Genomic DNA, 26,969 nt, shown 5'->3' on the forward strand with positions numbered 1-26,969 from the left:
TAGCAGGAGTGACACCCAATTTTTATGTTTGAGCCTGGGACCCTCTCTATGGCCTCTTTGGCCAAAAGGGCCTGGATTTTCTGACATAAATTAGACGACTAATACTCCATCAGCTAGCCTCAGGGAGCTGGAAGGTGTGATGCACTGGAAAATAATAGAAGAGCTTAGTCCCAAAGGCGCAATTTGCAAGACCCACTGGTCAGATGTGATTGCTTGCCACTCCAGGGGCAAATGCTGGTTCCTGCCTATACCAGGGTGGTAGTGTGTCTGGAAGAACATGCTAAAGTGGTTTTGTGGCCCCAGGAGCCGGAGGGGCTGAAAGCTAGACTGCCTGCTGCCCAAGTTGTCAATGTGGTTTGTGGGATGCATGGCCTTGTCTAAGAAATGCCTGGGAAGCTTGCTAGACTGCGTAGACTGGTGTTAACGATATCGGTAACCTATATTGTGGCCATGGGAAGGGCAATACTGCAGGTGAAAATGTCCTCTCACTGGACTGACAGACTTCAGGATCATGCTGTGGCCCTAATATCATTAACCTGATGGTTGAATGTCGTAGGGAAAAGCACTCCTTTACATTGAAGGAGTCAGACAATGTTCCGGCTGGCATGAAATACGGTTTTTGGGACTGCTGTTCCTGTCTCTAAGTAATTATTGTTTCATATCTTTTGTTGGATGGTAGTTCACCTGCCTTCAGGTGCTTGACTTCCAGTACTCTTAGAAGAGAGATAGGGATGGTGATTTAGGGAGTAGGCTCCCCTGCAAGAGTTATTTGAATGATTTTTCTTTGATTTTTGTCACTCTCAAAAGTCTCTTTCATTCATTCTGGGTGCACTTGCGGACCTCTGGAGATTGCATCTTTTCTTAGCTGTTATTTTGTTCCATAGTGATGTTCTAATCAAGTTTTTAACCTCATTCAAAACCGTGTCCACCTCCATTTCCCTGCTACAGTCTTCCTTGGTAAATGCTTCCTTGCAAAATGTTTACATTCATCCATTCATGTCACCCCTCCTTCAAGCTCTTTTTTCGTTACTGCATCCTTTTCCACATCTCTTCAATCTAATGAGTTGTGATGAACAATCTGCTTGGGTATTCTTTCACCCTGGAATTTCCTCCACCTTCTATCTATATTCCTGCAGCCTTGGTGCCAGTCTTGCTAACCTCGCTGATCCTTTCCCTGCTCAACCCTGAGTCAATTCCTTAAGTTAAGGTTTGTGATCAGTGAAGACCACAAATTGCTGGCCCCAGAGATATGTGTGGATTTGTTCTAAAGTCTAAACTGCAACAATGTCTCCCATTCTATACCAGAGAAAAGATGTTCTGTTTCCGTTAAGGAATGGGACGCAAAAGCTACAGTTATTTCAGCTTCACTATGTACCTGAGACATTATGGCTCCAATATCTGTAGCACTAGCATCCACCCTTACTATTGTTTTTAACAAGGTGTAAAACGGTACCAAAATCTCAGGGCTAAAAATTTCTGTTTTGATATAATCGAAAGCACAGTGTTATTCCTTTCCCCATTTAAAGTTATGCCCTTTACTCAAAAGGCTCTGTAAACATTGTGTCTTTTCAGAAAATATGTTTACAAATTTGGTATAATACTCCACAAGACCCATGAATGAGCGCACTTGATCTTTCTCTATTGGAATAGGGGCTAACTCTATTGCTTTCAGTAAATTCTCCTTTGGCGGAACTCCCTCATCACTAATGGTGTGTCCAAGAAATGTGATTTCATTGGCAAAAAATGTGCACTTATCCTTTCTTAATGTGAGTCCAGCCTCAGGCAATCTTCCTGTGAGAACCGTATTGTGTTCTTCCTCTGTCTTTCTAAAAACAAGACTATCATCTGGAACGTAATCAAATCTGATTGTAAGCATTTTTAAGATCATTTTTGGAAAGAACATTTCCTCCCTTTAACAACAGAATCATCTCATTTATATTTGGCAATGGGAAATTATCTGTCATTATCTCATGGTTTACACTCCTCAAGTCCACCAAAACCGTAAATCACCATCCGCTTTCTCTGTGATGACTGCTGGAGACACCCAATTTCTGGCTTCCACTGGTTCGATAACATCTTCACTAAGCATATCATTTAACAATTTTTTTACTTCACCCTTTATAGCAACATGTACTCTTCTCACTTTATGTTTTACCGGTATTGCTCTTTTTTACTTTAATCTCATGTACAAATCCCTTAAATCACCCCAATTCATTCCTGAGAACATCCTTAGCTTTTTCAAGTATGTTTTCAATAGTCATTTCCTACATTACCATCACTTGATTGTGATCCCTGAGATTTAATATATTGAGCAAATCAAATTGGTGTACCTATCCGAAAATTGGGGGTCCCTTCTCTGCTACATACACCGTACCTATTATTGCACATGACTCATACTGGATGGGTGGTTCAAAATTACCCAATATGCCAATAGTCTCTCCTTGATACCCTATTGGATTAATATCCTTGGAGGACAGAACAACTTCCGTCCATTTCTGATAAAATATTGACATAAGAATGATCATAAACATAGATCCTGAATCCACCATCAAATCCATACTCCTGTCCATGACTAAAAACGTGGCGATGGGAGGTGTTTTCCTGCCTTCTATATCTCTACTGTGGTTTACCATCAAAATGTGATCTTCACTTGCTTCCAGTTAATTTTTTCTCCATTTCTGTTACCATTACACTAGTTTTGGCTATCCCCTTGCACACAATTATAATGTCCCCTATGCCCACACTTCATGCATTATTAATCTTTGGCAAAGCAAGATTTAGAATCTCCTAAATGAAAGTTGTTTCTACACCTGAAAAATGAGTTTTGCACTTGTTTTTGATCAATATTTTCCCTTCAACATTTCTTTTTATTTTTCCCTTTCTTGTTTAATACACCCACACAGTCTTGTTCTCTTTCTTGCTTTTGGATTCTAGAAACTACCCCTCTTTCGGCTGTATAAATTTTTCCCATTTCTCGCATGCAAATATCTGACTGTTCCACAATTTTAGCAATTTGAATAACATTTTTCAATGAGGGATTATTTGCTGTCCACAATCTTTCCAGATTTTTTTTTTACTTCTGCAGAGCACTATAAGTTGATGTCTTAATAATTCATTGGTCATTTCACCAAACTGATACTTCATAGACAATTCACGTAACCTTGAAACAAAATTCTATATAGATTCTTCCTTCCACTTTCTGAGGATGCGTATACAATTTAAATCTCAACATAGCTATATTAGTTTCCTTCGCAAATCTACGCTCTAAACTTAGATGCGCTTCTTTGTACACATCTTCTGTGGGGTGATTTTCAGTATATAACACCACTGGTAAGTATTTAAATATATGTTGTCCTTCCTTTCTCAACACACTTAACAATAGAGCTTTTTTCTGTTAGCTCTGTAATTGTGACCATCCAGTGCTAATAAATAGTTTTCAAAAATATCAATCCAGTCATCCCATGGTATAGGAGGTGATCCCTTATGAGCCCAAAATAAGGAGGGTGTTAAAATAGAATTTGTTTCCATGACACAAATTAGTTTTTTCTAAAGTTGTTATACATTCTTTGACAGACGTTCACGTTTGGTGTTTATTGTTCTGGTATAATTATGTTTTCATATAATGGCTCTACTCCAAACTTTTAGGTACTTCTTCTGAAATGCAAGCTTGCCTATCACTGTACATACACAGAAGGGCATAAACTGCTGAAAGCGTGCCTGTTGCTGTGCAATTATTGTGTGTTTAAAGTAAATAGGTTCTCTTCCGTCTTAAAAAGCGTGCTAGTCACTGCATTCACACAGGCAACATTGATGCAAAGTATGCCTCTTGCTGTGCAATGTCGCAGCTTGCATTAAAAGTAATGCTTTCAAAACCATTTGCCTAAATTGTCCGCCATAAGCGGCACTCTGCGTAGCATTCTAGGTCCAGGTGCCATTGTATTATCGCACATGCGTGCAATCATGTACGCCTGCCACAACCAAAGTTCTGACTACTAATACTCGAAGTTTTCATCAATATTATTGGAAATGCACGGAATATAGCACACAATTTAAATATCAATGAAGTTGCGTGCCTCATTGTTGTCCCATTCAAAGCAGCAACATCACTTGAGACCCGGAAGGAGCAGGAGATTGGCTAGAAGTCATCAACAGTCTAAGTGCCAAAGACTCACTTTGATGCAGTTCCATTCCACAATATGTGTCTCACTTTCAGGAGGGCTAGGAAACCACACAAGATCCCAGCACGGGCAGCAGGCAACAACCCTATCCATGCGCTCCCAGTGCTTTTCACTCTTGCGCACTACCCACTCATAGAGGTAGCGCAGAGAGACTGCCCAGTAGCAGTCCTGTAAATTGGGACAAGCAAGATCCCAATTTTTGGGGCGCAAGAGTAGTGCAGTGAATACACAGGGGCTCTTTCCCCACCAGACGAAGGAGTGTATATCGCCCTGCATCCATTTGATCTCATGGGAGGGATAGGGGTGGGCAATGATTGAAAGAGGTAAAGTATTCATGGAGGATATTCATCTTTACGTTAATGCATCCTAGCCATGAGATTTGGAAAGGCCGCCAGCACGGAGATCTTCCAGTTTTGCCCTACGGTACTGCTACCAGGTAGCTCTACTCCATGTAGCCAGAGAGTTTGTGATGGTGGGACCTAAGTATTGTAAGGAGTGGGAGGACCATTGGAAGGGGGTAAGTGCTTGCAAGGGTTGAAGGTGCTGCAGAGTCAGGGTAAGATTAAGTGCTTGGGGTTTGGCCAAATTGATATGGTATCAATATATTTGCTCATAGATTTGGAGAGCATGGACCACTGCAGGGAGAGAGGTGTCCGGTTACATCAGGACAAGGAGAAGGTCAATGGCATTAAGGAGGACTTTTGGTTCTGGTCCTCCAAAGGGGATGCCCTTAATGTCAGAGGATTGTCAAAGATGAATGGCAAGTGGTTCGACTGCAAGGGCAAACAGCAAGGGAGACAAAGGACATCCCAGCTGTGTACCTTGTGAGAGCGTAAGGATTGGGTTGTCTGGCCGTTATCTCAAATGGAAGTGGTGGGTGCTGTATATGAGGCCATGATCCTACTGATCCTGATGGGCCCCAGTCCCACTTTCTGCAGGATAGACTTTAGGAAGGTTCATCTCACCCTGTCAAAAGCCTTCTCAGCATCGAGGAAGAGGAGGGGGGCAGGGATGGCATGTCTGTGAGCCTTTTCAACTAGATTGGCTAGTTGCCAAACATTGTCCGAATCCTGCCTGTGATGTATAAAGCCAACCTGGTCAGGGTCGATTAAACCAGGCAGAAGGGACTCTAAAATGTTAGCCAATATTTTGGTACAGAGCTTCGTGTCCGTGTTTAATAAGGCTATTGGGCAATAAGTGGAACAGAACGTGAGGTCCTTACCCGGTTTGAGGATAAGAGTGATCTCAGCACTGAACATGGTTGGTGTAAGGCTTGTGGTGTGAGTGAAGGAATCGTAAAGTTTAAGCAGCTGGTTTTGGAGTTGTAATAGGAATATTGGGGGTCATTACAACCCTGGCGGATGGCGGAGAACCGGTGGTAAGACCGCCAACAGGCTGGCGGTCTTACCTTGGTGAATTATGACCATGGCAGTTACCGCCATGGTCATCCGCCGGTTCTCCGTCCCACCCGCCGGGCTGGAGACCTGGGTCCTCAGTCAGACTTGGGGGCAATGACTGCCAATGGCAGGTCTGGAGATAAGAATCTATTGCGGTTTGGTCCTTACCTCCTGAGGTATAAAGGCGTTGGTAGAAGGCCAGAAAAGCCTCTTGTTTGTCTGATTTCCAAATAGCCCAACCGAGTTCTCTTTCTTAAGTTTAGCGATGTGGGACTGCACGCTTTTTGACATAACCTACGTGCCATGAGGGCACCCACCTTGTCTCCCCCCTCGTAATACCTCTGTTTAAGTGCTAAGAGGGAGCGCGCCGCTATATTAACTCTCTGTGCCACAAGCTGTGCCAGAAGTATGGTTAGTTGACACTTTGCGCTTCTTGTAGGATGTTGCTTATAGGAGCGCTCTAGAATGAGAATATCTTCTGTGAGTTTTGCTTCAAACAAGCAAGCCTCTGGAACTCTGGCTATGGTGATTGAGGAGATGACGCCTCATATAGTGGCCTTAAATCCATTCCAAAGAGTATGAGGGGAAGTATTGGGGAGAGATTTCAGCCTGAAGAATTCAGTGATAGTGTCCTGTACTGCCAGTCTGTCTTTGGAGTGTCACAGAAGCTGGGGGGTGAGACACCAGCATAAGGGAGTGTGAGCTTTATCCACGTGCGGGGTACAAGAGATTTCTACATGTGTGTGGTCCAATATAGAGGTTTTGGAAATCCGCTGAGAGGTTAACGTGTGTAGGAGGGATGAGGTAATAAAGAGATAGTCAATGCAAGAATATGAGAGGTGCACATGCGAGTAGACGGAGTAGCCGGAGTAGTCCTTCTTGCCCAAGTGTAAATAGAGCTAGGGGTCACTTAGGCCTGTGTGAGAAGGTTCCTTCTTGAGCAGTTTGGACATGGGTATTGTGCCTTGTGTATGTGGAGTGTTCCTATCCAATTCTGGAATTCCAGACCAAGTTAAGATCGCCATCCACAATGATGTCGCCCGCAACTAAGCGCAGTTGCCCCACAAGGGTCTGCTGTATGATGTTGCCCTGCACTTGGTTTGGGGCAAAGAGGTTGAAAAGTGTCAGTGTGTGTCCTTGCCCCTTTCTTCCATCATTGTAAGGAAGCACCCGCCAGAGTCTTAGTCATGTTAATAATCTTTGTGTAGAAACCCCTTTTACAGAGGATAGCGACTGCTGAGGTCTTAATGTCTTTTTAGGCCCAGTGCTGGTGTGGGTATTTAGGGTGCGCCATGCAGTAACAATCAGATTCAAGCAGGTGTGTTTCCTGCAAGAAGAATACATCTGGATTCTGCTGTAGAAGGTAACACCAAACCTGTCGCCGTTTACTGGGATAGGTTACCCTTCTAACATTAAGAGATAGTTACTTCACATCGTATGTGCTGCTCATGAGGGGAGTGGTAGATACCGTCCATGTAAGAAAAAGGCTGCTCACCCATCATAGGTGAATGTTTGTGAGAAGGGTTCAAGTGCATTCCGGTGCGCACCCATGGGGGATATAAAAGTGGACCGGAGACCTGGCAGGGAGGATGCTGGGGTGGAACAGGTAGAGGCAAAATACAAGGGGCCAACAGGGCCCAAACAATTGAACCAATTCATGAAGGGTCGGGGAAATAACCCAACCCAGTAGGGGCGTTACTCTCAATGGAGATGGATCTTAGTGATAAAGTGGGGGTTGGATGCCAGGGGCAGTGCCTTTTCGCTCACTATGAAGTGCACACTCTCTGGGGTAATACTTGGTGAAAGTATAAATAACATCATGCAAATCATGAGGGTCCAAGGTCCAGGCCGAGGGCCATGCAAAGGATACAACTGATATATAAGTAATCAAAAGCTGGACACAATGTCAGGCTGGGGGCAAAGCACAGGCCTCGCCATGCAGGTCTCCTCAGCCACGGAGTGTGGAGGTTCTGTCTTCAACTTCTGGAGGGGAAGGATCAGCAATAATGTCTGTTTTCGCAACATGGGAAGACTGGGTGGCCATGCACTTACGATTGCAGCTGTGTCTCTGGTCTGTACGCCTTTGGGGTTGCCAGGCATCTGAACGTGTGGAAGAGGGAGGCGAAGCATCTCTGCTGGGGGGGATCACCTGGTAATCTCAGGATTGTCCTAGCTTCTGTGAGGGAGCGAGCAATGTGTTGCTTTCTATTCCATGTGAATAGGAGGCCGGAGAGGTGGATCTATTGGTATTTAGTATTTTGGATTCACAAGTGTTCATTCACAGGCTTAAAGTCTCTCCTTTTCTTCAGAGTCAGTAGGGAGAAGTCTTGATACATTTTAACTGTATGCCCTCAGAATACTAAGGGGCAGATTATAGGAAAGTGGCGCTGCACCCAGTGCAGCACCACTTTCCTTGAGCCCCTTAGCCCCCCCTACCACCACCATGTGTGCCCCATATCTAAGATACAGCACACAATGGCGCAGGGTAGGGGACAAAAGCATAACAATTTGCAATTGCTGTGTTGTTCAGGATTAGTGCCAAAATAGCCCTGAATAGTGCATAGGGGCCCTTTGTAAACAATGGTGTGCCCCCTTTTAATGCCTGCTCTGAGTAGGCATTAAAAGTGCCAAACAAATGATGCAAAGAAATCTCTTAGCTTTCTTTGCACCATTGTTTCTGCCCCCCTAATGGGGGAACTCTCACTTTACATACATTATGTATGGCGCATGCATAACGTAGCAAAAGGCAACCTTAGTGTAAAAAAGAGGATGCTAAAGTGGCACTAGGCCCTCTTAAATCTGGGCCCAAGTCAGCTTTCTCGCTCGCAGCCCTGAGTATAGACTCCTTGTCCTGGAAATAGTGGACCCTGGTAATGATATCAGGGTTGCATTAGGTCTTTCAAGCGCTGATGTTACCCTATGTGCCCTATCCAGGACAATAGGTTCCTCCTCAATTGAGCCTCTAATAAACCCCAAGAGGTCCCTAGTGAAAGCCATGATATCCTCTCCCTCTGCACCTCACAAAATGCCTCTGATAAGTAATTTGTTGCGGTGGCCCCTATACTCCAGATCTTCTTGTTTAGTCTGAAGTTCGATATGTTGTTCCTTCAATGCATGGAGTCACCACCAGAGCACTTCCTGGTCTTCTGCACGGGAATCCACGGTGTGTTCAGAAGCTTTTACTCTTTCTCCACTGATGTCACATCTTTGCATAGGTTGTTAAGACAGCTTTTGAAGTCCGTCTTTAGGGAGCCAAGCAGGAGAGGGGCCAATGCCGTCTGTCCAGTGAGATCCCCCTTTCCACTCATGTTGGCTAGGGGACCTTTAGACCAGAGGGAGACTACAGAGCTGTCTCTAGTGGTTTTACCCCTGTGCATAGTAAGTGAGTTAGTAGGCTAGTGAGTCCCAGAGGTTTTAGTCCCTCTGAGAAAGGAGTGATCAACCTAGCCATGCAGGATTTGTAGAAGTGCTCTTGTCTCCCACGAAGGGTCCCAGAGCCACGACAGCAGGCCACCAGCACATGCAGCACTTCCCAGTCAGTTGTCAGAGTTCAAACGAGTGTTATGGGTGACCCCTGCAGGTTGCCTCCTCATCAACGGGAGGGATCTAGTTCTTGAAAAAGTCCCTAGGGCCTGGTAGAACCATGTCAGAGTGGGAGGGGTAGGCCCCTTTTCTGTTGCGCCTCAGTTGTATCTTAGCATATGTTGTTGCTTCAGCCCCGAAGAGTGCCGGGTGGTTGTGCCTGCCATCTCAGTTTGCTTGTAAGGGGATCTGGAGTGTAGGCAGGAGGGCACTGTTTAATCCAGTCCCTCATAGATGCATGCAGTCCCGACCCAATGTTCATAGTGGGGAGCAAATGGGATGTGGGCTGCATCTGCTAGAGCTGTAGTTTCAGAACCCCAAGGACCCAAATGTGTAGCAGGCGGAGTTGTGGCAGATGTCTTGATGTGTCATCAGTGAGAGGGGTTTCAAAATCCAGTCCGGTGTGTCCTCCACCTCATGATCTCCAGACGGGGAGGCAGGGGAGAAGGTATTACGTCACCAACCTTCACTGGCAGTGTTCCAAGATCTGTCTGCCTCCTCAGGCACCAAGGCCCCTCCAGGCAGCGCAGGCCCACAGTGGCGCCAAATGTTTACTCGGGCCACAGTCCATCCAGGCACAAGGCTCTCCGTATGACTCGCACCAGCCCCGGAGCACGACCAGTGCCGGATTGAAAAGCAGTGGGAGGGGAGGTCGCCAACTCCAATTCAGTGCGCCTCCCGATCTGGCCCTGGAGAGAGCAGATAACATCGCTGTGTGGGCCCAGTTCCAAATGAAGGCCCTGGTGGGGACGGGGGTACGCTTATCACAGTGTTTGATGCACACTACCTGATCGAGACTCCGCCAGCAGCTCCTGGGCCGAAGCAGCATCTCCCGGGTCGAAGCAGTTACTCTGGGAGGGTCACTGCTGGCGCAACATGGTGCCGAATGTCTGTGATGCACTGGAGGCTGCAGCTGTTTCTCAGCCTCCATGATGCTTCAGAACGCTGTTTGCCAAGTCCAGAGTGATGTTGCCCCAGGTTGGGGCTGTCCCAGTTCCACTGCAAGCGATCACAAATCAATAAGCGGGCTTAAGACTGCAATAAGGCCCACAGGGATTGGAGGTCAGACGTTCTACGTCCTACTCCATTTCCAGCCAAGCTGTAACATTTTTTTTAAATGTGTTCTGCATTTAAAATACATATATATGTAATTAATGTATGTTACTATTTAACATACAAATACTTTTTTTTAAGTTTAATGAACATTTTTCCTATTGTTTACCACAGGGAGACCTCCGACATGGTGGCAGAGAATTTCACCTACTTGTGAAAGGTCACTTGTAGTAACTGTACACTCATAAATTTGGCTCCACCCTGTTCCAGGAGGTAAAGACATGGATGTCATTTAGGCGTTGCAAGGGGGTCTCAACTGCGACCCCTGGCTTGCTCTTTGCGACCCCTGGTACTTGCCTTTGCGACCTCTGGCATTGCCTTTGCGACCACTGGCCTCAGAGGTAGCATAATGAGTGCCTGGAAAACAGAGGCAGCTTGTCCTCATGGATGTTGGTGAGGACCCACTTTACGGTTTTCTGTCAACTTTTAATACCAAAATAGTGAATAATGTTATTCTCTATTTGTGTAACAAAAATTGAAGTATAATTAGCTGGAATATTACCCTTGCAGATAAGGTAAGTAAAAATGCTTTTACATGTATGCTGTATACATGCTCGCGGGTGAGAGTGTGTTTATGTGAAAGAGAGTGTGTGAATATGTGTATAGGTGTGAGCATGTGAGTGTGAGTCAAAGCAAAGGTCAAATGGCGTGGCAGGTGGTGTCACTTCTGCTACCCCTGGCATTTTGGTGAATTGGCGCCCATGTGTGGAGACATGAAATTCTACACTTTGTAGTAGGTTTACACTTGGAAATTGTGAATAGACAAAAATAAGACATTTACAACAAAGTGTTAGAGTACGTTTACACATGTAGATATACTTGTGTAAATTTACCATTTTGAATAGGCCCCACAAATGCAGAAGCTGATAATTATAACCATTTTAACGCAAACGCAGCCACTAACTCTGAATTATTTTTTTGTAATGAAGAAATCTGAAGGAAACTTATAATACTATCACTGTTTCTAACAACATTCAGTAGAAAAATGCAGCCCTATTTTTTGGTAAGTAGTGCAAACAATGGAATTACTGTGAATGGTTTACCGCCTGTAACTCAGTGAGACATGGTACTTAGGGTTAATCTTCTCTGCCGAACAAGGGCATGAATGTCGATAAGTATTGCTCTGTCTAAACTATGGCTAGCTTAGGGCCTCATTATGACCCTGGCGGCCGGCGGTAAGTTGGTGGTAACACCGCCAACAGGTTGGTGGTGTTCCGCCAGCTATTATGACCGTGGCACAATAGCCACGGCCATAACGCCGCCCCCTCCACTATACCGCCAGGCTTCTGCCTGTCGGTCATAATCCCCAGGGCAGTGGGGCAAGCACCGCTGCCCTGGGGATTATAAGTCCCTGACCACCAGCCTGGCCACGGTGGTAAACACTGCCATGGAAAGGCTGGCTGTAAGGGGGACTTGGAGTGCCCCTGGGGGGCCCTGCAATGCTCATGCACTTGGCATGGGCAGTGCAGGGGCCCCCAGGCATTGCCCCATCTCGCATTTCACTGCCCGCATTTCGGCCAGTGTAATGAGCGACGGGTGCTACTGCACCCGCTGCACATCAGCATTGCCGCCGGCTCTATTACGAGCCAGCAGCAATGTTGATGTGACTTTTCCGCTGGGCCAGCGGACGGTAACACTGTTACTGTCTGCTGGCCCAGTGGAAAAGTCGAAATAGGTAGCCAGAAATACCACCAGCACTGGCGGTATTCTGGCGCCCGCAGCCTCGGCGGTCTTGTAATGAGGGCCTTAATGTTTTCGGTTAAAGAACATTTCAATAACGATAGTGAAGTTTCATAGAATGGGAAGAGAAGTAACAACTGAGGAATTAATTGGTATGGCACAGCTCTATGAGATGCAGATTTTATGAGACATCTCTCCTTTTATGCAGATTCGATTCCTGATGAAAAGCCACTCCTTTGTTAGAGAAGCTGTCCCTGTGGTCTTGCGCACAAAGCTGGCAGAAGGTGAGTTAGTCTTCATTCAGATAGTTACTATTAGAAATTCAAGACCAGGATTCTATGGACCTATTGCCGCAGGCCTACCCTGAGAGGCTGTACAATGATATTTCCTTTGTATATGCACCCATAACTGTTTGAGAGATGAATGGCTTCTACAGTTTAGATTGTATTAGTGGGTACTGCTTCAACAATGCACTGAGGGCCAATGAAATGGTTTAGAACTGGCCTGCGAGACCACATGGCAGATGCAAACTTGTGCTCCTGATCTAAGCTGCATATCCCTAATGTATTTTTGGATTGGCTTGCAGAAAATGTTGTTGCCCTCAATGCCTGGCAAACCACCCTCCTTGAAGAATACGTTATGACAGTTCATGCACAAGTTAGAGAATCTGGCCATTTGCCATTTGCCATCTGCCTGGTTTAGTTTACTACCGCCCACAATCCCTCCCTCCCCCTGATCTGCCTTCTACTTCCTGGGGACCCTACGTAATACATACACTCACAAGAGGTGATGGATAATTAAGGGTCATCCATTCCACAACTCCACATAATCATGTGGAGTAAGCTTCACCTTATGAAGCGGGCGGTTGCCCCAAATTTCACTTCATGCACCTTCATGTCCTGGACATTAGGTTCTGACTATATTCCTCTTACTCTGCCCCACTTTACCTTTATGTCAGCCTAGATCAAATACTATGTTCAAAAGCTTATGCCCAAAATGTTTTAACTCAGATTGCCTCACCTGGTCCATACTGGATTATAGTCTACTTACTACTTCTCTAGTCTAGCATAGGTTTTGTACTGGAAGTTTACCCTGCCAGTACAAAATAATGTGCGTAGAAGCACCTTAAAACTTTTCCCATGGTGTAAGTGTACTGCACAGTGCAGCACACATGCAAAGTCGGAAAAGAAAGGAGAAATTAAAACATTTCTCCTTTTAACACCTGCTTTTCAGTGGCGTTAATTTTTGGCACTAATCCTGTCTACTAATGTTAGTAGATAGGGTTTAGCTTTTAAAAGCCTGGGTGGTTACATGGGAACATCCATGAACCACCCATGTAGTACCTCCTTGGCACCAAGAAACGGAAAGCGGTGCTTTGAACTGCTGTGTGTTATTTTCAGGGTTCTTTCCAGCACAAAACAAGTTTTATGCTTAAAAAGTAAATAGGTAAAAAAGATTTTGCATCTATTTGCATCACTTTTGCGAGACAAACAGCATAACATCTTAGTAAATATACCCCTAGATATCAACCTCACCAAGTCCAAAGAAAGAACTTAAGGCATCAAACATCTGATAGTTATTAATGCTGGCCTCCAACATGCACTGCTGTCAGCCCACTCTCGAGAGGACTCCCTTGTCAACAGACTAAGACACCTAGACTGATCCTACTGCATCTCCTGCATTCACTGCTGCCTTAGCTGGCCACCGATGTCACCTCACAGGCCCTGATCACTAAACTGAGCCTGGTACACTATCACATACCCTATCAAAGATCCCCCTAACCTTCATGGATTACTACAGCCGGCTACATAGCGAACCACTGGGTGACCGATCACCTCATATTACTGCTTTTCTCCAAGTGGCATACCATGACAAAGAAGAATTTCATGCTCCATTTATACCCCAATTGATCAAAGCAACTAGCATTGACTTAACAGTGGGCAAGATGCCGGGAAAGGATAGCCTTCCATTACATTTTCATCAGACCTATTGCCCCCAAAGTGACTGCCCTCTAACAGGTGTTCCTGACTAATGGCCACCTCCCACAATTCCTCAGAGAGGCACTCCTGGGCCCCATCCTTAAAACTAAATGCTCTCCCAGAGATCCATCCTCATTCAGGCCTATTGCAATTATATATTCTGACTGGTCTCCGGTACTTTACTTATAGTACCACACCTAACTCATCCTGACCAAAATGGGTTCATACCCCTTACAAGCACTTCTCTAAGCCTCAGACATCTCTTTAGGCTCTTGGAAGTTGCCCCTCTGACATGGCCTGCTGTTCAGATCTTAGCCTGGACCGTGAAAAGCACTTTGGCAACCTCAAATGGGGCTACCTTTCTGAAGTCCTCTGGGGCTTTGGATCATGCACTCTGTATCATTTAGGTGCTCTAATGTGAGCATTTCTGCATGAATTCAGGTTAGCAGGCTTATTTTCCCTCCCATAGATGTTGGCAGGGGACTTGGCAGGGGTGTCTCCTATCCCTTTCAATGTTTTCCTTAGCAATGGAGTCATTGTAGAGCTGATCAAGGCAAGTGGAGCAACTTGGTGTATTTCATTGGCAGATGAAACTCATTCAACCTCCATATAGGCTGATGGTCTTCTTATCTGTCGCTGAGGTTTCAAGAATAGTACTGCTGAGAAAGCCCAACTCTGTACATACTTTGCCGCTTCTGGCTTGCGCGTCGCCTGGTCCAAATCTAGCATATTTAGATTCAAGCTTAACATCACTGGGGTCCCAAAAGAAACAAAAGGAGGCCCTCTTTGTTGCAAGGGAGCTACTTTCCGATTCTTGGGGGGGGTTACATCTACCACATGGAAAAATACTTCTTAGATGGACTTTTGACTCACGCGGTTGCCTGTCAACTCACAGGAGCATTTTGGAGGACTCTGCTTCTGGACTCAATTGAACATATCTTCCTCTCAATGGTCTTACTACCTTGCCTGCTATATTATTTCTCTAATATCTCTCTAACCGTCCCAGCTGGGTTCTTCCAGGGCTTAGATAAACTACTAGGAGACCTATCCTGGCACAGTGACAGGCTTGGCGTGGTCATGTCCAAGCTCAAGCTCCAGGTTGAGTCAGGGGGTGTGGGGAACCTCACTTGGAGTTGTACCACACTGCAACCATCTGCAATAGCTAAGCAGATGGCTTTAGGGTCTCCTCCTAGCATAAACATGTAATGCATCTCGTCTACTTCGAAAGGATGAACTGAATGGACTCCTGCTCACATGCTACAGGGGACATCACTCCTTCCTCAACTCCTTCAAGTCTCACTTTGGTGTTATGCATGTGCCATACTTCTCACGCAGAGGACAACTTGGTACTCCGGCGAGCCCCCTACAGGACCTCAGGGACTAACTGGCCCCCTCAGGCAAATATCCCTCACTCAATGTCATTCATCAGTTTTAATGACAGTAGGAAACCTATTCAAGGAGGGCCTTTTATTATCATTTGACGAGTTGGTTGCCTGCTTCGATCTCCATAGAGGCCAATTCCTAAAATATTGCAATATCCCTCCGCAAGTTCTGGTCCCTAATTGATGCCTAACCAGAGCCACACTCCTTTGTTCAGGCCCTGCATACTATGGGCCATGGTTGCAGGCATATCTTCTGGTTCTATTGGGCCTCTATTACCCAATAAAGCATGTTTCTTATCGCTCTGCCGAGATAAGTGAGAAAGAGAGACGGTTTGAGTGTTTCATGAAAAAGAATGGTCTAAAGCCATAGCTGTTCCACACTTCATTTCTTGAAATATCAAATTCAAACAGATGCAGTTCTTTATTCTCCACAGGGCATACCTTTCTCCCACTACAGATCACAAATGCTTTCCACAGACAAGTGTAGTTTTTTTTTTTGCTTCACTGAGCAAGCTGATTTTTTTACACGTTTGGACCTGCCCATCACTAGGTCTATTTTGGTCCCACACAATTCACAAAATATTTGAAATCATGATTCACAACATCCCCAACGACTAGTCATCAATCACCCAGTGTATCTACAAGAGATCAAAGAAAGATAAAATGGCCTCTCGTCTGGGAAATCTTGCCTTTCTCCTGTGAAATGTACCACCCATTGGAAAGCTAAAATGCCTCCGCCCTTCTTCGATGGAGTCATGCCCTGCTGTAGTGGGCTGAGGCAGAAAGTAGGGTGTTCCATAGATAGGAAGCCTCAATGGTCACCCTGTACTGGCTCAGGGAGACCTTAAAGAAAATAATGACTGAGACTACCTTGTCCTAGTGAACTTCCTAGTGACCTTCTTACTATGGAACTCAACTCAGGTGCCCCCTTTTAGTACACCAGGCCGGACCACTAGGTGCTGCATTTGAGCCATCCCCCTAATTGTCTGTCTCTGTCAAATACGGTCCTGTCAGGTGTGTCCTGATCCAAGAGTCCTTGTCTTTGAAGGAAGGGTGATCCCTTCACATCGTCACTCTGCCGATGGAGATAAACCTCCTATCAGTAGATGTCTTTGGAAAGAAACCACTTCCGATGGAGGAAAAGTGAATGGTACCAAAAAATTCCAAAGTAGAACTCCAGGAGAGCGGCACTCAGTAGAGAGGACCACAAAACACCTTGACAAATATACAAGGAAAATACTATTTAGAATAAAAGAGGCAAAACTAATAGCATGTACAGAATAAAGAAACTATTGTGACACAACATTCCTGTAATTCTCCTCCCCTTATATTCCCCTAATTAGACCTGGAAGGAACAGAATTGTCAGAGGAAGGTAATGCTACGATGATGATTTGGGTAGATAAGATAAAACAGTATTGACAGCCTGCCAATTTGGACTGGGAGATCTTCTAAGATGGTGCCCACCAGCTCAGGATGCCATGGAAGCCTGAAGGAGCAAGCAGGATTCATACAGCGCCCAACCACCAACCTCCTAACCTGAGCCAGCAGGCCAAAATTACCCTGAGCAGTCCCGCTGACCTCCACTCATTAGGAACCATGCCAAGCTCTGCATGACACACACTGCAAAGAGAACATAAAGCGGCGAGCAAAAGGTGCAGAACACCCAAAAGTACACCTTCTCCCCAAAGCAATGGGTTTGGTAGGATGATGAAGAAAAAAATCAAGGTACCAACAAAGGTGCTTGAACAGCCTCAGTAGGCTCTGAAGGTTGTTCAGATATCCTTTCCATCTACCCAGATACTGCAACCTCCCTCAACAAAATGAGAATCAACAATGGCAGATACTTAAAATGTGACCATCAAGATAAATAGATGGGAGGGGAAGAAACGTTTGAAAAGGGGTCAAGTACACAAGGTTTTAATTGAAGGTAGGATGAATCCTCTACGCACTGGGAAGCTTCAGATGTACTATAACAGCATTCACCTTCTATAAGACTGGCAAACGACCCAAAAATCAAAGACTGAACTTAGCCTTACCATATTTCATCGGTAAACATTGAGAAGACAATCATATTTTATCTGCTAGCTGGTAATCAGGCGTAATCCATCTATATTTATCAACCTGCACCTTCATTCTTTACTGCACTTACTGTAAATATTCAACTACCTGCTTCCTAGTTTCCATCTGAAGGTGAACTAATTTTGTAACTGCTGGGACGACGAACTGAGAGGAATCAACTGCAGGCTACATCTTGGGGTGAAATCCCTGAAGACAAAATAAAGCAGTAACCTTAATAGCACTTTGTACATTATAATTAAAGGCAAGCTCCACTAAGGGAAGTAATGACACCCTGTTGTCCACATTAGCACCACAAAACCTAAGATATTGTTCAAGTGTTTGACTGGTCCTCTCCATAAATTCATTAGTTTGAGGATGAAAACCTGAAGACCAAGCTCTGGGTGTACGCTGAAAGGAACGAAAAGCCTTCCAAAAATGAGAAATAAATTGAGGATCTCTGTCCCAAACAATTTTCTCTTGGCACCCATGAGGATGATAGATTTCTTGAATAAAAGATGCTGCTGTTTCTTTAGAAGGAGGCAACCTGGTCATAGCAGAAGTATAGGCAATTTCTAAAAAAAAGAGTCTACTGTAATCATAACAGCTTTTTTTGTTTTGGAAGGAGGCAATTCTACAATGAAATCAATGCCAATTGTGTGCCAAGGTCTTGGAACTATTTTCAATGGTTGTAATAGACCCACAGGCTTTTGATGAGAAGATTTAGTTTGAGCACACGTACGAAAACTCCTCACTTGTTTGCCAACATCAGAAGTCATTGTGGCCACAAAAACTTTGAGACAATAATTCAAGGGTTTTCTTTAATTTCCTGTCACCAGTTGCTTTGGAATCATGGCAGTTTGGAGGACAACTTCCTAAAGATTCTTCTTCTGAACAAAAAGAGCTGTTCCATGAAAGAATAAACCTTCTTCTTATTTAAAGAATATTGTTTGACTTTTGCTTGCAAGGAGATTGTTTGGTTGCACTTCTATTGTCAAAACAAATATTAAAAACAGAAATGATATGCTCCCAAGGGAAGATCTGGTGAGGAGAGGGCTCATTCTCATCCAGACACTGATAGGAAAGTGCATGGTAGAGTCTGGGATATAGGTCACTGCAAAATCAAATTGGGAAAGGAAATATGCCCAACAGAATGATGGCTATTGCTGCACTGAATTGTTTTGAGTGCCTGAAGAATCCAATAATCAGTACTGATCACAAAGGGATGTCTGGCCCCAAGTAAGAAGTGACTCAGCACAGGCATCTTTTCATACCTAACAATTCTCATTCTAAAACAGAATAATTCAGTTCTGCAAGACAGAAAGACTGGGCATAATAAAAGACTGGGTGGGCTAAAGGTTCATCCTCCTGTGGTTGCAAAAGAATAGCTTTAAAGAACTTTCCAGAGCATCAATCTTCATCAAATATTGTTTGCTAGGATCTGGTGACAAAGAACTGGGGCACAGGTGAAGACTTCTTTTAAAATCTAAACGCTTCTTCAGCGTGAGTATCCCAACAAAATCACTAACCAGCTGTTCCTTCTTCTAAAGCCATTAGATCTCAGCACACTATGATGAAAAACGTAAGTGCTGCTAAAAATAAGTAAGTCCCAAAAAGCAAACAGTGTCCTTGACAGCAGCAGGTAATGGCCAATCCAGAACAGCAGAAAGTTTTTAGGATCCATCTCAATTCCTCTGGATTTAACATGAACCCTAAGTACTCATCTTCCACACTTTTCTAGTTTAGAGGTAAAGTGATTCTTTCATAGTTTTAGTAACGATTTCATCAAATACTGAGGAAGACCCGACAGGTATTCAGAAAAAAAACAAAATGTCATCTAGATAAACAATGACAAATAAATTTAGGATACCAGAAAAAATACTATCCATGAAACTTTGAACAATCTGAGTGGTATTACTAAATGTAATTGTAATATTTCTAAAGCGCATATAACCAGAAGGCATCTAGCATTCAGCTGAATGAGACCGCATGAAAGATGGAAATCCAAAATAGGGAGCACCTGTTAGAGAATAACCAGGTTTTCACCCGTCTATGTAATATCAGTTACATCTTTGAGCTCCGGATATGTTCCTGAAGGGAATTCCACAGCCTGGCGACCACCACGGTGAGAGCCCATTCTCCTCACCTGACTCTCCTCCACCTGGGAATGATTGCCTTCCATCGACCCAGAGATCTCAGGGCCCTTTTAGGAACATACCAATTAAGGGCCTTTCTAAGATAGGACACCGCTGGCAAATGGAGAGCTATTACTAAACACAAATGGCATAACCCTATATTTGAAATGCCTACATGATATTTGAAAAGCTATTTTCTGTTCACTCCCTTTCGCTACATATAACAGATGACACGCTCCTTCGAGGTCCATCTTACTAAAGACTTGGGAGCCCTGAACTGTTTCCAAGGCATCTTTAAAGGAAGGTCATTAACTGTGACTTTCTTTAGTTGTCAGAAGTTAATACAGAGTCTTAATTACTTTTCTTTGACACAAAAAATAAGGTTGCTCCGGCGGGAGAGATGGAAGGAGAAATAAGCCCATTCTCTAAATTTTGTCCAAATATTGACATAGAACCATCATTTCTGATTCAGGTAAGGAATTCAGACTACTCTGCAGAATTTCAGCCCCCACTTAATGAATGATAGCACAATCACTTGGGTCAGGAGGAGGCAACTGTTTAGTGCAGGAAGAACCAAAGGCATCCAGGAATTTGTGATATTGTGCTGGTGCCATAATCATTGTGTCCCACTTGATCTTCCTCCTTTATCCTTACAAAGAAAATGTTCCACGGGCTTCTTAGCAGCAATTAAGCAGGTTTGATTATGAAAAACAGAGTTCAAAGAGATAGTCAAAGCTGCCCAATTAAGATACGGTATGAGGACAGCCAAGGAAGGCCCAAAATAGCCATGATTGGTAAACACACTTATATCAAAAGTCAGTCTTTCTTCATGATTAAATATCTTCATTAACAGGTTAGGAGAACACACCAGTACTGGCCAGATACTAAAGGAGAATCATCAACCATATGAATCACTTCTGCTTTCTTTTTTCATCCTCTAGGAATCCCATGACTCTGGGCTCAATTAGAATCCATGCAGTTTCTGGTTGCCCCGCAATCCATTAGGGCCATAGTAGTCACTTTACTCTCTGGTTCAAGGTGCAATGTAACAGGAAGTAAGAATAACTGATTTCTAGATTCCGAAAGAAATCTTGATGCTGATACTAGAGGGTGACAATTGACTTCCAATCTCCCCTTCCCCTCTAGAGTACGGACCGTGGTATTTCCTGACAGCCTAGAATGATGAATCAATCATTTCTTGCTCACATGACCTTTTCACCACAATATAAGCACAATTCTTTTAGGCAACATATTTGTTTCACACTTTCTGGTAAATGCCCCCTAAATATAACAATCCCCATTAGTTCTTCAGTGGTTTCAATCTTCTTCATTTCATCAGGTCTGGGTACCACCAAAGACCTGGTAGTTGGGCATGGAGCACTGTGTACTGTGTACTGTGCTTTTCCTTCTTCCATTCCTTAAACAAAACTCAACATGCAAGGCAGCTCCTATAGCATCATTTAAGATGGTAGGAAGTAGGACATGAACCAGCTTGTTCTCAATTTCTTCTCTCAACCCAGGTCAGAACAAAGTAAGAAGAGTTCACTCAACCAACTGTGTTTTGGTTGCCAGGCACCAAGTGAGTTACATAACCAATACTTCTTGGGATCCTTGTTGAATATCACACAGGGTTTCCTTTGTCGAATATTGCAGATTAGGTCTGCAAAATATCTTCCAAAATTTCTCCAAGAACAGGGTATAGTTAGCAGGAACTGGGTCAGAGCTGGAGACCAATGGCATGGCTCAAGAGAGAGCATCCCCAGTAAGAGAGCTACTTAGATAGCTCACCTTGGTTTTATTAAGCAATAACCGAAGAGGACGAAAGGTAAAATAAACTGTCAAGGTATATCAACACTCTCAACACTTTTCTTAACACCCATCAAAATGTAACACCCCTATCGGTACCGCTGTCAAGTCTGATGAAAGGGCAAGCCCCCAGAGATTGTTTCAAAGCTGTATTCTCACCACACTAGGCATCCTTCTGAATGTTTAATTGTTGGATTGTCTCGTGAAGATCTGGTGAAGGATCCATACATAACTCTGGTAGGAACTGACTGTCGCTGGTGGGGCAATCTGTCAATCGCCAGTCATGTCTGGCGTGTCGTGATCCGAGAGACATTTACTCCGAAGAAAGAGCAATTCTTTCCTGTCACCACCCTGCCAACAGAGATAAACACCTATCAGTGGAAGCCTTTGGAAATAAACCACTTCTGCTGGAGGAAAAGTGAATGGCCTTCAAAAACTCGATAGAAGAACTCCAGAAGGGCAGCACTCAGTAGAGGGGGCCAAAAACCAACTGGGCAAAACACAAAGGAAATACTATTTAGAAAAGAACAGGGAAAAAGAAATAGTGTGCACTGAATCATGAAACGTTTGCACCGCAACAGTCTGGTAATCCTCCTCCCATTATATACCCCCTTAATTAGACCTGAAAGAAAAAGGACTGTAACAGGAAGCTAATGCTACCATGATAGTTTGGGCAGACAAGGTAAATAAGTATTGACTGTCCAACATCTTGGATGATGACATATTAGCTCTTTCAAAATGAGCCTGCCAGCTCAGGACCCCTTGGAATCCTGCAAGAGGACTCAGGATTCATACTGCACCTCACAATCAATCTCCTAACTGGACCCAGCAGTCTGAAATGCTCTGAAGCAGGACCTCCGACTTCCACCCGGTAGGCACCACACCGAGCTCTGCGTGCCGCACACTACAAAAAGGAGAGCATGAAGAAGTGTCAAACTTGAGGCTACTACTTAAAGCCTTCTAACCCACTCCCATCACACCCAGAATGGGAGAAACAGCCCTCTCCCCTTCCCTTACTTTTCTTTTTATACTACTGGCCAGTTTTAATTAATATGTTTGATTACAAGGTCAGAACTTCACATTTGGTCACTGAAAGCACAAAAACATACACATCTGGCTCCAGTACCGGATGGTGAACTACGGGCATATTTACAAACCCCTAGCGCCTTCCTGCATCACAGTTGTAGGATTAAAGTTTAAAATGGTGTGTTGTATCTCATGTCCACTTCCCTCAGCTGTTGGTGTAAACTCGAAGTCTTAAATTGGGCATACCAGAGTTCCTCTTTTTCATGCATTTGGAAATCAGTTTTACATTGTGTATAGTGCATAGTTTCTTGCCCTTGAAAAAGGTCTTGGATTATTCTACATTTCCCATCTAACCATTTTTCAAAGGGACTTTCAGGTCAGGCTAGAAATAATCTTTATTACAATGCATCAGGGTATATAATGACAGAAAGGTTGTTTGCTCTATCTTAATAACTACTTTACCCGTATCCTAAGTGTTGTTTTCTACCGCTGAGATTGAGTGAGCATTCACAGTTTTTTTTCTTGCTTAGCTAGAGAGAGTACCAGTGGGGCATGCATTCACTCTTGTTGTCCATATGGACCCAAATCTTGTCTGAGTCTAGTCTAGACCGCTGTGCCACCGCCCTTTGCTGCGAAACCACATAATACATAAGCAGGTTCAGAAGAAAAAGCCCTCCTTTCTGGGCTGTTGAGGTAAGCATGTGGGTAGCCTGGGTCTAACGTAATTCCACAAATAATTGGCGACTACTTTCCGCACTTGTTTGAAGAAAAAGCTCTCCGCATCGGCATTGGATAGTTTTGTAATTTCCATTCTATTTATTCTCCCAGTCTACAAGAGCCAAGGTGAGGGCCAGACTGCCAATCTCTCTTAACTACTTCTGACAAAGGGGGAAAGTTTACCCTGTGCAACCAGGAGACTCTGGGGGTTATACTGATTCCTAGATATTTGATATGCCCCTTCCTGCATTGAAACGGATCATCTTTTTCATAGTTTGCTTCATTTCTGAGGGAAGTGACAGGTTTAGGATTTTGAAAACAGCAAGGTTTTAAGAGATTTTTCAGACAGCAGAAGGGCCCAGGTCTAACAAACTATGGGCCTGATTCTAACTTTGGAGGACGGTGTTAAACCGTCCCAAAAGTGGCGGATATACCACCTACCGTATTACGAGTTCCATAGGATATAATGGACTCGTAATACGGTAGGTGGTATATCCGCCACTTTTGGGACGGTTTAACACCGTCCTCCAAAGTTAGAATCAGGCCCTATATCTGACAGACAAGAGAAGCGCTTGGACCATATTACGTTTTTCCGTTGGGGTTTACCCAGAGAATACCCTGTCTTGGAAAAGCCTTAACCAAGAACGAGCGTGAAATTCTTGCATTTGAGTGCAACAAGATTAAAAGGATTTATCACCAATGCAATTGACTGTACCCTGTGTATTAATAAGAATGGAAAACAAATTACTAATTAGAACATACTAATGCACAATTAACCAAGATAAAGACTGACATCTGCAATATTCGTTTGATTCCAGGAATATAGCTTTGTAAAAAGCAAGTACTGGTCAAAGATACATTGATGGTAGGATGAACAGCACACATTGAACTAATACAAGACTATCAAATGACATAAGGCTTTCAGAAGTGATGTAGTGCCAATCTGTTACTAGGAATGGCTGGCTTTATACCACAAACAAGATCATCAAAGTAATCCAAGTGTTTGCCAAATTCCAGTGGGTAAGGACAAAGACAGAATGAGGTGTACTGCACACTGATGTAGTAATGTGTAGAAGGGAAACATACATGATAGCCTACCTCTTCCTCATTGGAATCTTCACAGGATGTTTCTCTCCACATATGGGATCCTATAACACTTTTTTTGCAAGGGGTAAATCTGTTTTTATTTATGCTTATCTGCATGTAGAATGTTTTCTTTGTTTTTAAGACATCCAATCAAAACCTACAATTGATAGAACCTGCAAAGACAGACTTAGAAACTGACATGCCTCTTTTTACAAAGAGAAATATGAAAGAACATGGTTCAAATTCAAAGCATAGCCCCACATAAAGGAAACAGCTGAGCCAGTAGGGCCCATAGCTGACCCCTCTATCACAAAAGAACACAGCCTCTGCAGTGGCATAAGAATGAAAGGGATCAAGGAGTGAGTCTCTGACTGGGGTAGACGGTGGGTCACAAGTGAATCTATGAAAGATACAAAAGCAGAACAAAAGTTACAGGTGAGCAACGAATTTAGTTTCCAGCACTGGATCTTTTATAGACTCAGAAGCTTGAAGAAGAATACTTAGCATACCATATTATATTAGGCTGAGGGAAGCAGGCTCTCCTTACACAAAGGGGTGAAGAACAGCTTTTCCTATCAAAGAATCTGCTGCTGTATCCGAATCCACGCTGTAATAGATAGTAAATGTATGCCTCTTCTCCAAGTTCCAGCCCAACATGTGTGTAAAGCTACACTTGCATGAAAGGCTTCCAAACACCTTTGATTGTGCGCCATCACTCTTCCTCTCACTGGTCTGTTTGCCGTTTTTGTGACCGAACACAATACAAGCTGAGAGCCTTGTCAACAGTCCTTGCTTAAAGAAGGCTGACTGAAGAACAAAAACATCAAGTTAGATTGTTTCGGGCTTTAAAATGGCACATGTCCAAAAAGTTCAGAGAACTTTCAACACTAGAGGTAGGGTATCAAGAGAAGGAACAGAGAAACACTCACTCATTGCGGTGGACATCAGATAGTACTCATCCCATGAATTTTTATTTGTATACAATTACCATCAAGGGGAAGGAAAACGAGAAAGCCATGGCAAAATGTGCAAAGCAGCACTACAGTGCAGGAGGCGCCAATTAAAAAGAGGCAATGAGTGGTTGTATGATTGTAGACCATCCTGCTCTGAAATCAGCTCTGTACTTTGGAACCAATCAGGTAAATGCCAGAAACATACAATAACTAGTCGAACCCTGAAGGGCACTGGAGTGCCTGACCCCACGATGGCTGAACCTGTGTGAAACTCCTTGTGCTGGTGAAACAGTCTGGCAACATCCGTGCAGCAAAGGGCAACTGCAGAGCGGGGACGGTGTGAGGGCCCTTCAGGATGGCACTGCAGGTTGGCTGTGCAGCTGCAGAGTGTTGATTGACAGCGTTTGCCCCGAATTGAGCTGACATGGACCACTGGCTCCCACTCACCAAATTGGCGGTGATCGTGCCATGGGATCAGTACACCTGCGCTGCTTGGAAAGTGAGCTCCACCTGGATCGGTTGGCTGTTCGCAGGGTTGGAGTAAGCAGGCCAGTATGGGAGGTGGCTGAGGAACAGCACTCTGAATGGATGCCTGCAAATGCGGATGCAGCACCCAGGAAAGGAGGCCTGAGCTGATACTCCGGCTGTGGAGCTGGGGGTATTTGGGTTATACCACACTGGTGCCTTGAAAGGGGGCCGCACCACCCGTCGTAGAGAGAAAGCTGAGATTGCAGCTCCCTGCTGGGCCTGCATGTGAAATGCAATCATAGAGGTGGTCGCTTGTGTTGGTTGATGCTTTGCAGCGTAGGGGTGGCAGAAAATATCATACCTGCCACATGCCTCATGACATTCACCGGCCCCCCTTCCTGGTCAGGCAAGTATTTCAGGCTGTGGACACTTGCACAGGGGACACTGGCAAGATGACACTGGGATGGTGGAGTGCCCTACAACAAGTCCCCTTCTGTGCAGATCAGGACTGACATCACCAGCACTGGCCTCACAAATGACGAGAGCTCAAACCACCACCATTGGTAAAGGTGACCACAAACAGGCCAAACTGCAGTTTGACGCAAAGCACAACAAAAATAAGCCAGTGGAGGGTTGAATGCCTTGATGGTGGCTGGGTGGCTGGGGCCACAGGGGAGAACCCTGAGATCAAATTACTCCTGTTACATATGCAAAAGAGCCTCACCTCAATAGATGGCAAACTAGACATGCTTTCAACCAAAGTGCAGACATGAACAACAAGTTGCGGCTGCTGAGGTCTGATTTTCAGCACTAGAGGATGACATGTCAAGCTATGGTGCCAACCTCCTCAACATGACAAACATCCTGGAGGTCATACAGGCAAAGAACGAGGACCCTGAGGTCAGGTCTCACCTTCATAACCTCCGACTAATAAGCCTGCTCGAGTCCACCAATAGTGGAGATATGATAGAGATCACAGTCTCTCTTTAAGTCGCTATTTTAAGCAGATTGCTTTTCATTCCTCATTGTGGTGGAAAGGGTGCATCACTCTCTGAATCTAAGACCCCCTCTGGGAGCCCTCCATGACCTATAATAGTAAGGCTTTTAAACTTCGAAGACTGGAACACTCTGGTTGAGAAAGCTTAACCTTGGCCACAAGGTAATACCCACGCCATCTTCTCAGACTTCAGCCTGGCGGTCCAAGTGGCAAAGATTGAGTACCTACCACTGTAGCGCAAACTTCAGTGAGCCAGCATCCTCGCTGCCATGCTTTAGCCAGTGCAGCTAAAGAGTCTCACCAAAACATGCGACAAAATTTCCTAGACCTGTACAGCGTAGCCCCTTTCATAACATGCATTATCTCAGATAGTTGCAAAGCAACTTCTGCAAACTCACCTGGACATAATGGTAG

General features: G+C 44.4%; 1 protein-coding gene across 1 annotated transcript in view; it reads left to right on the top strand.

The window, feature by feature from the left end:
* Positions 1 to 26,969, top strand: part of SOAT2 (sterol O-acyltransferase 2) — a 608,478-nt gene that overhangs the window by 360,642 nt on the left and 220,867 nt on the right. The window contains exon 7 of the mRNA XM_069230936.1: positions 12,159 to 12,234. Coding sequence (XP_069087037.1) covers positions 12,159 to 12,234 — 76 coding nt within the window. The remainder of the gene's footprint in view (positions 1 to 12,158; positions 12,235 to 26,969) is intronic.

Source organism: Pleurodeles waltl, chromosome 4_2 (genome assembly GCF_031143425.1).
Source record: "Pleurodeles waltl isolate 20211129_DDA chromosome 4_2, aPleWal1.hap1.20221129, whole genome shotgun sequence".
NCBI lineage: Eukaryota > Metazoa > Chordata > Amphibia > Caudata > Salamandridae > Pleurodeles > Pleurodeles waltl.